Raw genomic sequence first — 15,765 nt, 5'->3', positions numbered from 1 at the left:
AAATTCCACAGAATTCACAGCTGCTTCCTTGTTGGACTCAGGGATAACTAAGCAAGAGCTCCAAAGAAATAAAAAAGGTCCCACAAAAACTAAAACTTGGGCTGGCATTATTTGACCTACATAGGCAGTTAGTATTTCAAAAATAAAAAACCGGTCCCTTAATATTTCAGTGAACCTAAACTGCAAAAGTAATTTTTTTTAAGATAGTAATATGTTTTTGTGATTTTTCAGTTTGCGAAATAGCCTGTGACATTGTAAGCAACATTGTAATTTTCTATCAATTTAGTGTTGGGTTTTGTTTGGCAGAAGTAGCCTCATAGGTTGGAAAATGACTAGAAGCACAATCTTCATGTGCAAAACAGCAGGCACACGTCAGTTATGTTCCAGCTAATGCCTTCTCCTATTCCAGAGTGCTACCTTAATACCTACTATCCTTGAAACAGGGTCTTGATATGTGAACCAGTCAATACATTTGCTGTCTTTTTTCTAAGTGTAAAATTTTAAAAAAAGGATATGTTTGCTGTAATTGGTGGGCCCGCGGCACATGCAAAGGGCCCACGGCTTACCTGGGCAGAGGGCCGAAGATGGGTGGGATTTCCCCAGTGCGGCGGCGCTGGCCGATGGGCTTGGGGCACTCCGGCGCCCCGAGGGCGGCATGGGCAGACGTCATTGGGACGCATCGGCGTGTCCCGATGACATTGCCGCGCACAAGGGGGGGGGGCGTTCCTGCGGGCTGCCGCAGCCGGCCCTGATGACGTCGGCTCGGGTATTTAATTTGCGAGCCGCGCCGCAGCCGGCCTCTTTCACCTCTCCCAGGGGACCAGCATCCCACCCACCCACCCCAAGGAAGGAATCAAAGGTATCAAGGATTAGGGTATGGACAGGGCATCTACCTGCGCGTAGGCAATGTCGCAGCTTGGTGGCAGGTACCCGGGCCAACAGAGAATTATTAGACCTAGGTCAGCCGCAGGGCTGACAAAAGGCAGGTTTACAAGCCCGGAGGCAGGGCCCCCTTGCTTGTAAACACGGCGGGGGGCCAGAATGATGTTGCTTTGCTAGAATCGTGGCAGGCTACAAAAGGGGGGGGGCATGGTTTCAGTAGTGCTGAGACTGTCTGATTGGTCCGGGTGGGTAAACTGTTATAATGTTGATTTCATATAAACTGTTATGTTAATAAAAGCTGCGGCCAATTAATACCAAGATTAATGTGTAACGTGCAATTATTTCGGGAATGGAAAAGGGGCAGGATGCCGAAAGGAGCCAGAGAGGTGTCATGGCTCCCAGAGTCAATAGTAAATGGGAACACAAATCTGTAAAATTCTAACATTAAAGTTTAGTGTGTGTAAAGAGGAAAAAATTGGTTTTATTTGGTGCAGATGCAAAAGGGAACTGCATGCATAAAGGGATGAGAGTGGAATTTAACAGAACTATTCACCTGTTTTTTCCTCTCATATATAAAGTGATTCCTTTATCTGTAGTATCCAACCTATGAACGTATGGTACCTATCACATGTCATCTACAGAAAGGCCACCATTGTATCTATCATGGGTAGCGTAGATCATATAATTATATCAGGTATATCTTTTCCTTGCCACAAGCTGTGTGCTTACTCCTTACCTGGTCCATCAAAGGGCAAGAGTTTGGATGGAATTGGGTCCTTGGCACTGAGGGGGATCAGATATAGGTCCTTGACATGCCGGTTATTATTAGCCACAACACCAAAGCGGCCACGGCTGCTAAAATAGGAGTAGAGAGAGATATATGCTACTTCTTCCTCTTCAGTGGCAGGGTGGAAACGGATCAGAGACAGCTCCTACAAAGCAAGAACACGATGGGATACAACAGGATTCCATGAGCACTCGTGATACATCAATGGAAGGGCCTAATAGTGCTTGGGATGTGCTGGCATGTTTCTCATAAGCACACTGATATCTTATGTTGCACATATCTTTGGAAGGATAACTTAGAAAAGTAATTTACATTGTTTAGTATTTACTCAGACAAGTAAAGCTTCAAATCTCTTAATGATCTGAGCAGTAAAGTGAATAAAAAGCTCTAAATAGCTAGTTCTGACTTTGTTATATGATTATTCAGTTGCTGTGTTAATCCACTTGGGTATGTTGCTGCTTACAAAAGAAAATGAAGTTATTTTTGAAATTCATTAGCAAGTCAGTTCTGGAAAGAATATAGGATTGCTACCTACTGTTATTGGACTTATCAAAAAATGCCACACCTGTTATAAAACATAATCTAGTCCTTTTCTTCCTCACCACATACAGACTCTTATGCAAGTACCTTAGAAAGAGAAGATTTTAGTTTGCCAACATAATCCCAGACTGTCTTCGGTGAGATCCTCCCACCAATGTGAATTGTATCTGGTAAATCCTAGATAAGAAAGTTTAATATACAAATCATTTGTTAGAAGAGAGAAATATGGAAGCTCCCCTCACATGCACACGTACACAAAACTGATCAGCAAGCGCAGGCCATTTCCAATTATGATCACTACCAATATCAGTCAGTCCATGGGTATAATCATTCAGTCCCCATTTATTCCCAGCTCCTACAAGCACAATGGGTTTTCATTTGCAGGAATGAGATTTGAAAAGCTTTCTATTTCATAAAATGGTTTCCCAGCTGCCATTCAATAGATACAACGCACACAAACATCACCTTTCCTCCCATATTAATAAATGGATTCTAAATGCTTCAATGGTTATCCAACCAGCTGTTAAATTAAATAATTGTAAACTAGTTCCCCCTTACCCAAGTTGCAGCAAACATGCAATAAAGTTTTCTTAAGAGCTTGTATAGCAATACTTAATATTGAAATACATGACTTTGTACCTCACTGAGATAGTCCACAGAGCCCGATACAGGGTACGCTTTAGTGACAAACTTGGCCACAGTCTGCATGTTAATAAATCCTTTCCAAATGGTGTTCTGACGAGAGAGAAAGAGAGAGGTATCTCCTTCTTGAGGGGACCGGGATTCTGGGATGCTACAAAATAAAAATCAAAAGAAATTGATGATAATGATTTCCTTTCTGAATAAACCTTTACAATTATTTTCATATTCAAACTTTAATCATCAATTCAGCTTTATCAAGAGCAACTGCAACTGAGATGCCAAGAGCATGAAAACACACAGTGGGCCAGATTTTAGTAGCTACGCGCGGGCGTAGATTTGTACACGCAACCCCAGCGCACACAAATCTATGCCCGATTTTATAACATGCGTGCGCAGCCGCATGCATGTAATAAAATCCGGGGTCGGCGCGCGCAAGGTGCACACTTGTGCACCTTGCGCGCGCCGAGCCCTAGGAGAGCCTCAATGGCTTTCCCCATTCCCTCCTGCCCCCCAGCATCTTCCCCTCCCTTCCCCATCTAACCTGCCCCCCAGCCCTACCTAAACCCCCCCTACCTTTGTTTTCTTATTTACGCCTGCCTCTGGGCAGGCGTAGATTGCGCGTGCCGGCCAAGTGCCGGTGCACGATCCCCCGGCACGGCCGCTGTGCCAGAGGCCTCAGTCCTGCCCCGCCCACTCCTCGCCCCTTTTTCCAAGCCCCGGGACATATGCGCATCCTGGGCTTGCGTGCGTCGCTGGGCCTATGCAAAATAGGCTCGGTGCGCTCAGGAGCGGGTTTAAAAGGGTTATGTGCGTAACCCTTTTAAAATCCGCCCCAGTGGTTCTAAGCAGTGTTACAAGATTATGTGTTAACTAAAAAGCTGAACTACTTATTTAAATGATGAATGAGCGCTATTCCTCTCTACATAAAAAGGATTTGCTAAATGCATTATTTACAATAATGATCTGTATGGGTCAGCAAAGAAAAAAGTGAATATACAATATGTGAACTGGAATGCTTAAGAGTTAAAAGCAACCTTGAATAATCTACAAGACAGGTACTGAATATCTTTTCCTATTTTTTTGTCTGGGGGGGGGGGGAATTCCTAGTACATGGCCCCTCAATGCATATCAAACTGATACAATGAACATGAAGGACCACATATGCTTCTAAATATGAAATCACAATCAATGTTAAAATAGTCTTTTTTTCCCCAACTATTCAAGCAATTAAGATGCATTATGGAATTTAAGTTCTAGGATTTTTAACAACTATTTCTCAAGGGAAGCATTATCCTATCTTCTGAAATATTAATTAGAATATTCATGCAAAGTTTATGATCAGTGTAATTTAAAACAAATGACAGATAAGCAATCCAACCTATTTTTCCTAGCAATTTCCCTCAATCAAAAATAACAGCACCATTACAATAAAGAAATACAGAAACCTTAATGAAATGATATGTAGAAAGGGAAAGGGATTTTAACACAGAACAAAACAACTTCTCCTGATTCAAAGTGTGTGCTATTAAATTTAGAAGAAAACAGTGAAAGATGGAGAAAGTAAGCCCGTGTTAGTGGAAAGGTTAGAGGCTTAGCATACAGTTACGCACTTTGCACTGGGTGATGGAGATATTACATATCTTGGATCCGGTGAGGAAGATGGCTTCATCAGTATTGACTTTGGGGCTGAAAAGGTTGTTGCAAGTGGCTTGGGCATTTCTAGTTTGGTTTCTTCCACAGAGGCCTTTTCTAATGCAGAGCTGGTAACCACATCTAGTGTATGGGTCACAGTGGTTGGGGGTCGGTTCACTGCAGTTCTAGGGTCCCTGCCTGACAAAGTTACAGTTGTGGTAATTCCAGTAGTTGCAGAGGCAGAATAAAGCAGGCCTTGCTCATGGAGAGTAGCTTCTCCATAATTAGATCCTTCTGTTGAGGAAAAAGAAGTTTCCACAGTGGGCTGAGGTTCTGTTTCTCCTGCAGATCTAGCGTTCTTTTCTTTAACTGTTTCAGACATTTTATCCACAGCAGGCTGAATGCTTATTGCTATAGGGCTTTCAGTCTTTGTTTTCATATCAGACTTCGATTTTTGCTCTGTTCTCTTCACAACACTTGTTGATGCTTTTGTTTTTCTCTGGGTTGCTTCATCTTCAGAGGCTGAAATCTGACCTGCAAATTCAACAGAGACTGAGTTTTGCTGCATGTGTCAGTATTGTGTTTGTGTATCTGTGTACATGCGGAAAGGTAGATAAGAATTTGAGAAAATTGAACACATTTGATTGACAGATTGAAAGTCACAAAGAGACGGGAGTATAAATGTGTGTGTGTGCGTGCGCATATATATATATATAATGTATATATATGTAAGAATTTTGTGCTTCAGTCCTTGGGGCAAAGAGCTTAAAGGTAAAAGCCTGGCATGTGCCAAAATCGGGAGATTTATTTATTTATTTGAGCATGCCCAAAGGATTTTAAAAACCACCTACATGCACGAGTATCGCCCGAGGTGCAATATCTCACTCTGATTCAAAAATGGGTGTGGCCAATAGACATACATACAAATAGCCTAGTGGTTAGAGCAGGGGGCTAGGAACCAGCAGACCAGCTGTTGCTCCTTGTGACCTTGGGCAAATCACTTTACCCTCCATTGCCTCAGGTACAAACCCTCTGGGGATATGGAAATGCCTACAGTACCTAGGCATGTGCCCAGGTCCAATGCCACATAACTTATATCTCCTCCATAGCAGAGGGGTTTAAAAGGTCTGGGGTAACTGGGGAGAGTGCAGGCTATTAAACCAGGAAGATTTGGAGGGGGGCGAACTAGTGAAAGTGGTCATGACGTGGAAGCACACCAGTTACAAAATTCCCAGATGTACATGGCCGTGCGTGCCCAGTTGCAAAATAGGTGCACACATACGCAGGCATGTGCATCCATGTTATAAAATAGCCGTGTCCCCGGACATATGCAGTCGCACCTGTGTCAGTGTGCACCCCCCTTTCAAAGTTACAGAGACAGGAGTATAAATATATATGGACGCTTGGATGATATCATGCAATATCACTGTGTTATGAACTGCTCTGCCCAAAAAGTAACATAAAATACTGTGCTAAGAAAGAAAAACAATAGAATCAGGTGTGCATAAAACCAACCTTTGAGACTAAATACAGTCTAGGTTACAGTATCAAGCTCCTCCCCTAACATCTGTAGGATTCTTCTCCAAGCACTTCCACAAGGCTCACTTCATGCATTCGAGTTTGTAAGGTAATTATATGGATACCTTTTACCTGTCAGCCAGCATTTATTACTAAAACTTTAATAGCTGCCAAGCCAAATCTGCAGGATTCATTCTGTGCAGCAACAGAATAATAAATCACTAACAAGGTCATTCATCAAAATGCGGAATGAGGAATCCCAGGCTAAATTAAGTTATAAGTAAAGGCACAAGACCAGCTATGGGCCAATAACATCTTTAGGATTAGCTTTGTCGTCTTCACCTGTACAGATTTTGCAGTTCAAATCAAAAAGATGGGCTCGATGCTGATTGGTGGTGTCATTTAACATGCTGCTGAAAACATCCGGCAGAACTGCAGAACTGTTTTCCGGGACTACTCGCACCGATTCCTGCTGCTCCTGCAAATCAACACCAAGGGACCATATCTTACTCCTCATTCAGGTCTCACACACTCTATGATTAGAGTTCTGGATACTTTTATGGATTTACTATACAAATAATAAATGTTAAAATTATACATATATATATTAAACTAACATATTCCCCTTTATAAAATGAATTAGTGTAATAAATAGCTTGTAGGTACCATTCCCTGCAAAAGGTAAAGTGGTTCTTCATACATACATCTGCATCAGATACTGGTGGAGACTCCTCCATATTAATATCAGGGACTGGATCTAATCTGCCAGATGAACGTTTGTTTTCAGCATATGATTTACTTCTGGATTCTATTACCTAAAAATAAAAAATAAAATATACTGGATACAGAATACTTCAGGCATCTGTACCATCTGCACCAGTTATAAATAAGTGTACAATAGAATTAATTGGGCCTTATGCATTCCACCAATTGTTTTATGACAGATAGGTTCACAAATCTTCCAGTCCAAGTGCTAAGGCAATCCTGTTCCTTGATCTGCTGCTATTAAACACTCTGAATATGCAGTCCAGGTAACCCAGTATTCAGCAAAAAACAAATCATGAGCAAGAGGGCTATTCTGTCACAGTCTTAATAGTAAAATCCACAAATTCATACAGTTTTTGGAAAGGCAGCTAAAAAATCATTTTTGAAGCTGAACATTTAACTACAGCTGATAGGACAATACAGACTACTGAAATAAAATTCTTATTAAAGGTGAGAGTCCTGGACATGACTACCTCAAGAAGTCATTAACTGGATGGGGTAAAGCTAGGAAAAGTAAACATGGACTGAACTAAAGGGCAACAAATCATTTTAAGTAGTAAATAAACATAAGAGATACGAGGCACTGTGATTTTGTAAAGAACTGGTAATAATGAAAAGGGAAAAAAGGATAGCATTCATAAACTACAAGAGATCACAGAAAAAAGAAGAGAGACAACAATATGTAGGAAAAGCTAAAGGGTTAGGGTGAAGGCTGGGACACTTGAGACTAATTTTGAGAGAATCCCTGGTGGTCTAATGGTTAGGATTTGGTGCAGTCACCTCAATTCCCAATAAGGGAAATTTGATTTGAATACAAGAAAGCAGGAGGTTCTCTAAGCAAGTGATGGGAATTATAAAGCTATATTCATTGGGCAGATGGGCAGACTGGATAGAAATGTGATGATTGCATGGCCTATATAAGTAGTCAGGACAGTGAAGGCACAAAAGGAAAAAAAAATACGAACAAGATTTTTTAGAAATATTAGTGACAAGAGGGAGTGCAAAAGTGGGATTGGAAGACTCAAAGGTGAAGGGCAGGGGAGAATATGTAGAGACTGATGAAGAAAAAGTAGAATTACTCAAAAAATATTTCTGTTTAACGTTCACAAAGAAGGATTACAGAAAACTGTCACAAACAGGAATGGAAATGAGTTAGATCCCAAACAATTTTCAGAAGAACGAGTTTGTGAAAAGCTAGCAAATCTAAGAGTAGATAAAGCAAATGGGGCCAAGGGTATGAAGAGAACTTAAGGAACTTCAATGCTTCGTTAGAATCAGGAGTGATATCAGAAGAGGTGGTTCCTCTTCATATAAACAAACGGAGCACCTTTGGCATGGGCCCTTAACGTGACTGACTGGGTAGCTGAGTGAGAGGCAACAAAGTGGAGCAATTACTAGTAGTGAGCCACAGGGACTGGTGGGGGCATTACTAGTCCAAGATCAGACCAGTTTTGTTCAACATTTTTATAGGCGATATAGGGAAAGGGTTCACAAAATCTGCAATAGGATAGACACCCCGAAAGGGGTGGAAAACATGAGGTGTAACCTGGTGTTACACCTGTAAACCGCAGTGAAGGCCTTTCGCTAAACTTTGGCATATAAAAGCATACAAATAAATAAATAAATAAATAAAAATAGTGAAACTTGAGGAATCGTCTAGAGTCTGACAGCTAAGACTTAGTGCTGAAAAATGCAGGATCATATCTGATGATCTTAATGTGACCAAATAAGTAGATAAGGCAACAGCAAAAGCCATAAGGATACTTGGTGCACAGGGAGAGGAGTAGCCAGAAGGAAAAGAGGAGGTGATATCGTCTCTGTATAAGACTTTGGTGAGACTTTATTTGGAGTACTGTGTACAGTTCTGGAGACCGCACCTTCAAAATAATGTAAACTTCATGAAGTTAATTCAGAGGGCAGCTTTAAAATGGTCAACGGCCTTCATCATGAAACATGGGGAAAAAGATCTACACTTGTATAACCTGGAGGAAAGACATTTATTTATTTATATTCTGTCTTTCAGACATTTCAAAGCAGATTACATTCAGGTACAACAGGTACCCATAAGGAAAAATGCACAGGAGGTGGGCCTTTCAAGTGAAAGAAAGCTCTAGAATGAGCAGTTTTATAATGAGGGTGAAAGGGGGTAGGCTCAGGAGTATTCTAAGGAAATAATTCTTTACAGAAAGGGTGATGGATGCATGGGACAGCCTCCCTGTGGAGATCAAGGACAGTATTAAGGACAAGCATAGAGTATCTCTGAGGGAATGGAAGAGACAAGAAAGCTGTGCAGCTGTGGATTGGCAGACTGTATGAGCTATTTGGAATTGCATTTACTTTATTTCTATCACCTTTCAGGCACTTCAAAATGGATTACATTCAGGTATTGCAGGTATTTGATTTTTATCTGCTATCATGTTCTATGTAATCCAGCAAACCACCTGTCCAGGTGCATGCCCCAGTCTAACAGATCAGAGATAAGCATTATGTAGTACTCTGGCGTACCACGTAAAATGCAGGTTGTTGCACCCAAAATTCAGAACCCTTCCAATAACACTTACCAATTTTGTTTCTTTCTGTTTCCATACAGACAGCTCTTTTGATATTAATTCCTCTGGCCTCATTCTTACTAGTTTTGTCAATGAGATTTCTTCACGAAGGACACGATGAAAGAGACCCTAGAAAGCAAATATTTATTTATTGCATTTTTACACTGTTCATTCAAATACAGCTCAGGGGAATGTACATATAACATATCAAGTACAAATAAACATATATACAAGCAATAAAATTGTCATATATAAACAAGATAAATCAATTATAACAAATTAAAATAAAGTAGGAAAGATACACAAGCCAAACCCAATGGGTGTCACCGCAGGAGAGCGGGGCTCGTCTGTAGAGGTAAGATTTCTTCTTATTTTGGTTCTCTCTGGTAAAATTACTCTAACACTGTGCAAGCATGAATAGAGTCCCTAACTGCTATGGAGACGGAAAATACTGAAGAGCTGCACTTCCTGCAGGGGTATATGTACTAGGGCTGACGTCAGATTGAAATATGATCCATCTTCAACTGCTATCAGGAGTGCACTATACCCATTGGTCCTGAGTCCATCTGCTACATGCTAGGAAAATAGTAATTATAAAATAAATGACACAATATAATACATTTAAAGTCTATCTACCAGGTCTACTATTCAACTTTTGGGGATAGATAGGATATACCTAATGTCCCTTCATGTCATGTCAACACATCACAGACAACAAGAAACCCTAAAAATATATTCCAGCAGGATAGTCCCGGCCATTCCTGTTTCCACACAACATTTAGTAATAGGCTCTGTTTCATAAATTCTTCCCTCATTTCTTTAGCTCAACTCAATGGGATCTTCAATTTAGCAGCAATAAAAAGCCAGTAAATCACACCATTCCCATATTGGGTTCATAGGTAGCAAAGGCAGATATATATATATATATATAATTGGTTTGCTTACATGTTACTGTATCTCTCCAAGGCATTTAGTCTCTGTTGTTTTAGGATAAGCAGTGTATGGATTTGGTCAGTCAGCTCTCCCTCTTCTGTGTGAAGCCAGTGAGCTTCCCTCACTGAATTCCTAGTAATGGCATATTACATAGACTTGCAGTTGGTAGCAAGGGGATTTCAAGTATGTCATGTTGTTTAACATTTAGAAAACAATGTAAGGCTTGAGGGAAGCTCACTGCCTTCACACAGAAGAGGGAGAGCTGACTGACTAAATCCATACACTGCTTATCCTAAAACAAGAGAGAGTAAATAACTTGGAGAGAAACAGTAACATGTAAGCAAACCAATTACATTACACATGCACTTCCAGTATATTAGAACTTTCTTTTAAACAAATTTATATCACAATGCCAGGTGCCCATGCAGTGCTTTTAAACTTTTTAAGTGCTGTGGAATCTGTAGTGCTGGTTCATATGCTAACAAGCTGCATACAATCACAAAGTGAATGAACTGGAAAATTGGGTTGACTTTTTTTTTGTGCATCAAGAAAAATACTTGGACTGAGATTATTAAGTTCTGTCCAACAGAGATTTACACTAAAATTGTGCATAATTTTTCATAATAAAAAACAATGCTCTGGGTGTGAAAGTCAAAGCATTACTGTGCTGAACTGGGATTATTTTCACTGAATCTGGAGCCTGTAGGTTTTCAGATTTGACAAACCAAATGCCTAAAATAAAAAGGAGCTTAATGTGGTACATAAAATCTGACTGTCAATAAACATGTACAATGTCAGACACCAACCTGATTCTTAGGATCCTTCAGATTGAACATGAGATGGCGATACTTCTTCTTGTACCTCATATCTGTATCTTGAAACAAGTTGAACATCTCCTTTTCGATGTTCAGGGCAACCCTGCCCACTTCATTCTCAGTCATGACCAGATCATCACTATCGCTGACTCTGGAAGGGAGAGAGCAAAGGAAATTCATCAGAATTCTAAAACACAGCACTGCAGAAAGTGTAAGTCCTCTGTACACTCTTTGGGATGAATTTTAAAAGTGTTGCTCATGTTAAAAGGCAACTATATGGGCCATGCATGAGCACCACGTATTTTAAAAACTGCTAATTATGTGTATATATGCGCATGCATGAGTTAAAAAAAAAAAAAAAAGAAAAAAGAGGAGGGGGTGGAGCAAGGAGGTGTCAAGTGCATTCCAGGGCAGGGCCAAAATTTATGTGCATAAATCCATATTTTAAATCTGGCGGCCACATGTTTACTCCTGCAGAAATCTGTTTAGGCATAAAATGATTGGGTGAGGGGTCTGGGTCAACCAGGAGGAGTGCAGACTGAAGAACCAGAGGGGTCTGGATGATCTCAAGATGGACTGGGCAATCTGGACTAATTGGTAAAACTGGGAATGTCCTTCACACGAGAATGTTTTAAAATCCACTTATCTGCACACGTTAAAGCCAACAAAGTTCCAAGGAAGATATGCAAAATAAGTTTGCTCAAGTACCCACTTAAAATTAGGGGCACACATAAGCACAGAAGGCATATTTTAAATCATACGTGTGTGTAATAGTAAGATCAGAATGTTCTGGACTATTTTCCTAAATATGTAGTACTTGCAAGGGAAGCAGTAAATGGCAATGTATCCTGTTCCAGTCAGCTCTATCCCACCAATTTAAATGCATCTATAATGGTTAGAGAGAAACCAGCAATACTGGTAACTAAATCACACTGCTATTATTCTCTCCTATATGTAGTAACTCTGTTTTATAATTTCCTTAAAGTTTTCAGTGTCATAAGAACATACAAGAACTATAAATGAAGACTGAGGAAAAGGCAATCTTATAAAATATAGGGTGACATTACCTTTTGTTACATTTCAATTGTAAAAATCAGACTTGTGAGGCAACAAGTACACTCTGACTTTCACTTCTTGTGTTACACTTCTTGACCATGTATGTAGATCTCCAGTCTGATTTCTGCTGTTTGAACCAGCTGGAGTTAAGAATCTCAGTCTTTATTCAACAGCAATAACAAATGATCAAACTTTGAGTGCATGCGTACCGAGTTCCAAAGAAAGTCATAGTCTGTGGTCCCTTATCAAGAAATACTGATGAAATAGTAGGGTTATAATACAGGTAAAAGATTAAATTGGTAAGGGGGATGGGAGAGGTGGGAATCCATCTAGTTGTAAATGAAGTAGAGAAATTTGATCCTACCTGTTAATTTCCTTTCATTTAATCCTGCTAGACCAGTCCAGACTTGGGTTTATGCTACCCTGCTAGCAGATGGGGGCAGAATACAACTTTTCCCAGTGACATCAACATTTGTATTAATAGTGGTACAGCACAGAGAGTTGCCAATACATCTGTGACAAAACAAAGGAGTAGGTAAAACCAACCACTTATTAGAAAACTATTAACATTTCTTTTAACAGAACATGACAGAATCCTGCAAGAAACCCCCCTCTACAATCCAACAGGACAGAAGGGGGAAACAAAAACCAGAAATAACAGAGTCAAAGACACCTCGGGTTCTCCTAACTAAAGAAGTAGCATGATCATGATCTGTCTCTGCCACTCAAAGGCTCTCTATAAGATCAAACTGCAGACCCTGAATCCTCGGGGAAAGGAAATTAATAGGCAAGACTGAATTTCTTCTGCCTTATCTTGCTAGACCAGCCCAGACACATGGGAAATACTCAAGCCCATTCTAAACACAGATGGGCAAGATAGATCTGCCTTGAGAACCCCTGCCCTGAAAGCCACATCTGTGGCCGCCTTACAAATCTCTCCCAGGGTAACTACCATTATCTCTGTTCACAAGAAAGCCTGAGCCCTCATTGAATGAACATGAAGTGTCTTTGGGACCTGGCTGCCCTTCAGCAAGTAACCTGAGGAGAATGACCTGAAGGATGAAGGAAACAGATGAATTGAACACTTCCTCCCCTTACAAGGACTGCCGCTCAACATAAAAAGCCTAATGAACTTCCTAAAGGAATTAGTTACCATCAGATACCTGAGAAGAACTTGGTGAACAACCAAGAACTGAAGAGATTTATCCTTGCAAAGACATTCCTCTTTCAAAAATTGCAGGAGAGATTGTCTGGTTTAGATGAAAACGTGATATCACCTTGGGCAAAAAGGATGGCACTATGTGAAGTGAACTGTTTAGTTAACCACAGATGCCTGGAGAATGAACAGCATTTGACTGGAGTCGCTAAGGGTTGGAGTGCACCCTTTCCCCCTGAAGCAGGACAGAGTGGTCCAAAACACGATCGTGTCGGGACTATTTGCTGCATCAGATGAGTATTACTTTGAAGTTTGTTTCATGACTAGTTATTTGGGACTGTTTCTTAAGGATTACAAAGAATTACAACGAAATACTAATTAATTTGCTCCATTTATCCGATGAAATACCTATACGTGGGATAGTGAGCCAGCTTAAGTCGTCTGGTTTTAAGAAAAATTTTGAAATATATAAACAAAATTAATATCTAAAAAATGAGCCAATAATTAAGTAAAGTAAATGGACCATAAACCAGAATGAGTTTGATTGAAATACAAACTTATAGAGTATGGGTCCTACAAACAATACATCAGTATTGCTATATATGTGGTTACAATTGAAAAGTAAAAATTTTGACCAGTGAAACCTACTGTTTTTGTGAGGGTGTTGCACTATGTGAAGTGAGACAGTTCCTGCCAAAAACAAAATAGTCTATGCATGGCAAGGCCTGTAATTCCAAAATGTGTCTGACTGAACTAATGGCCACAAAAAACATCACCTTTAGACATATTCTTCAATGATGCATCCTCAGAGGTTTAAAGGAAGAACTTATGAAGTACATTTAAGCACCAAATTAAGATCCCACTGGGGAACAATGGCCCTGCAAGAAAGATTTCCTTGAGCCTGCATGGGAAACACACCACATCCAGATGAGAAGCCACAGAGGTACCTTAAATCTGTCCCTTAAAAACAGGACATCGCTACCATCGGAATGGCCAGCTGCCATGACACAACACAAGATCCCCACAACAGACCTCAAAGAAATACCAAATCTGAACATATGCCAAAGAGGTCGAGTTCTTATGAGCCTTAAGCAGAGTAGATAGAAATCACTGCTGCTAAATAACCCTTCCTTTGTAAGCCAAACCTTTCGAGCTAGGCCGCAAGACAAAATGGAGCCGGATCATCCATTAACACTGGCCTGATATAACAGACAGTGACTAGAGGAAGACAGAGTGGAACACTAGCTGATAACCTCATTAGATATGCATACCATGGCATTCTTAGCCAGTCCAGAGCTACCATTATTAGTCAACTGGTGATCCTCAAGCTTCCTTACTGTCCTGTCTATGAGAGGCCAAAGAAGGAACACATAAAGCAGCTTGTCCTTTGAAAAGGGTAAATCAGAGCATTGATTTTGCTAGAATCTTGTTCTTTCCTGTGGTTGAAGAAATTGTTCGTCTTGGTACTCCTGTGAGTTGCCATGATGTATACGTGAAGACCACCCCACCGGTCTACTATTAATTGAAAAGCCTCCTGGCTGAGCTCCCACTCTCCAGAATCTAACAAGTTTCGGCTGAGGAAGTTGGCCTGAACATTTTCCATTCCTGCAATGTGAGCAGCTGAAAGTTACAGATGGTGTACTGCCCAATAGAACAGGCGGCATGCCTCTTGGGCCACCACTGCACTCTTAATTATCTCTCTAAATACACCACTGTCGTAGTATTGTTCAACAGGACCTGAACTGCTGCCCCCTTCAACAGAGGCAGAAAATGCTCAAGAGCTAGCTTGATGGCCCTAATCTCCAACCTGTTTAGTCCAAAGAGGAGGCATCCTGGTCAGTACAGTCCTAGGCCACCTGGCTGCAACAGTGGTCCCACAGCCTCCCAGACTGATGTCCAACATGACCAGAATCCAAATAGGCTCTCCCTTATCGAAGGCAAGAGGGGGAAAGACTAATTTCAAATCCTGTAATCTCAAAGACAATCAAGAAAACCGGGACCTCTGAAGGGACCACATATGTGCTCTAGCACATGGGACCAGCTCCAAGGTGGCTACAATTGACCTGAGAAGTTAGAGGTGATCCCATAATCTGGGAATCCTCCAAGAACAAAATACTTACACTTGCACCAAAATCTTGGCTATCCTTCCCCGAGTCAAGTTTCTGCTTACCTTGGTATTAAATCAAGCCACTAAATACTCCAGAGATTGGGAAAGTGAGAGATTTTCTTTGTGTAACTGATCACCCAACCTAGTCTTCCAAAACTTGAACTACCTTGGCTGAGGCTGTCGGGTCCCCTTAAATGATTGAGAGAAGAGAAACTCCCCCCACAATGACAAAGCGAAGATTTTCCGTGTGGAAATGGGGTATCCGAAGACATGTTAATCCCTTTGAGACTGAGAGTGAGTCAAAAAGATCAGACTTTCTTCAAGACTACAAAATAAATGGAATAGCAAACTTGCCTCTCTGCCGCAATTGGCATCAAAACCAC

At 40.8% G+C, this 15,765-nt stretch overlaps 1 protein-coding gene across 7 annotated transcripts in view; it reads right to left on the bottom strand.

Moving 5' to 3' along the window:
• Positions 1-15,765, bottom strand: part of DIDO1 (death inducer-obliterator 1) — a 286,952-nt gene that overhangs the window by 17,326 nt on the left and 253,861 nt on the right. For all 7 annotated transcript variants that reach the window (XM_029613326.1, XM_029613323.1, XM_029613325.1 and 4 more), the window contains 8 exons: positions 11,055-11,214; positions 9,328-9,444; positions 6,706-6,816; positions 6,344-6,479; positions 4,462-5,017; positions 2,849-3,002; positions 2,297-2,386; positions 1,619-1,814 (listed from right to left, as the gene is read on the bottom strand). In XM_029613326.1, coding sequence (XP_029469186.1) covers positions 1,619-1,814; positions 2,297-2,386; positions 2,849-3,002; positions 4,462-5,017; positions 6,344-6,479; positions 6,706-6,816; positions 9,328-9,444; positions 11,055-11,214 — 1,520 coding nt within the window. The remainder of the gene's footprint in view (positions 1-1,618; positions 1,815-2,296; positions 2,387-2,848; positions 3,003-4,461; positions 5,018-6,343; positions 6,480-6,705; positions 6,817-9,327; positions 9,445-11,054; positions 11,215-15,765) is intronic.

The sequence above is a fragment of the Rhinatrema bivittatum genome, chromosome 8, assembly GCF_901001135.1.
Source record: "Rhinatrema bivittatum chromosome 8, aRhiBiv1.1, whole genome shotgun sequence".
Classification (NCBI taxonomy): Eukaryota; Metazoa; Chordata; class Amphibia; order Gymnophiona; family Rhinatrematidae; genus Rhinatrema; species Rhinatrema bivittatum.
The sequence above is the reverse complement of the archived record's forward strand: the minus strand, read 5'-3'. Positions and strand labels throughout refer to the sequence as shown.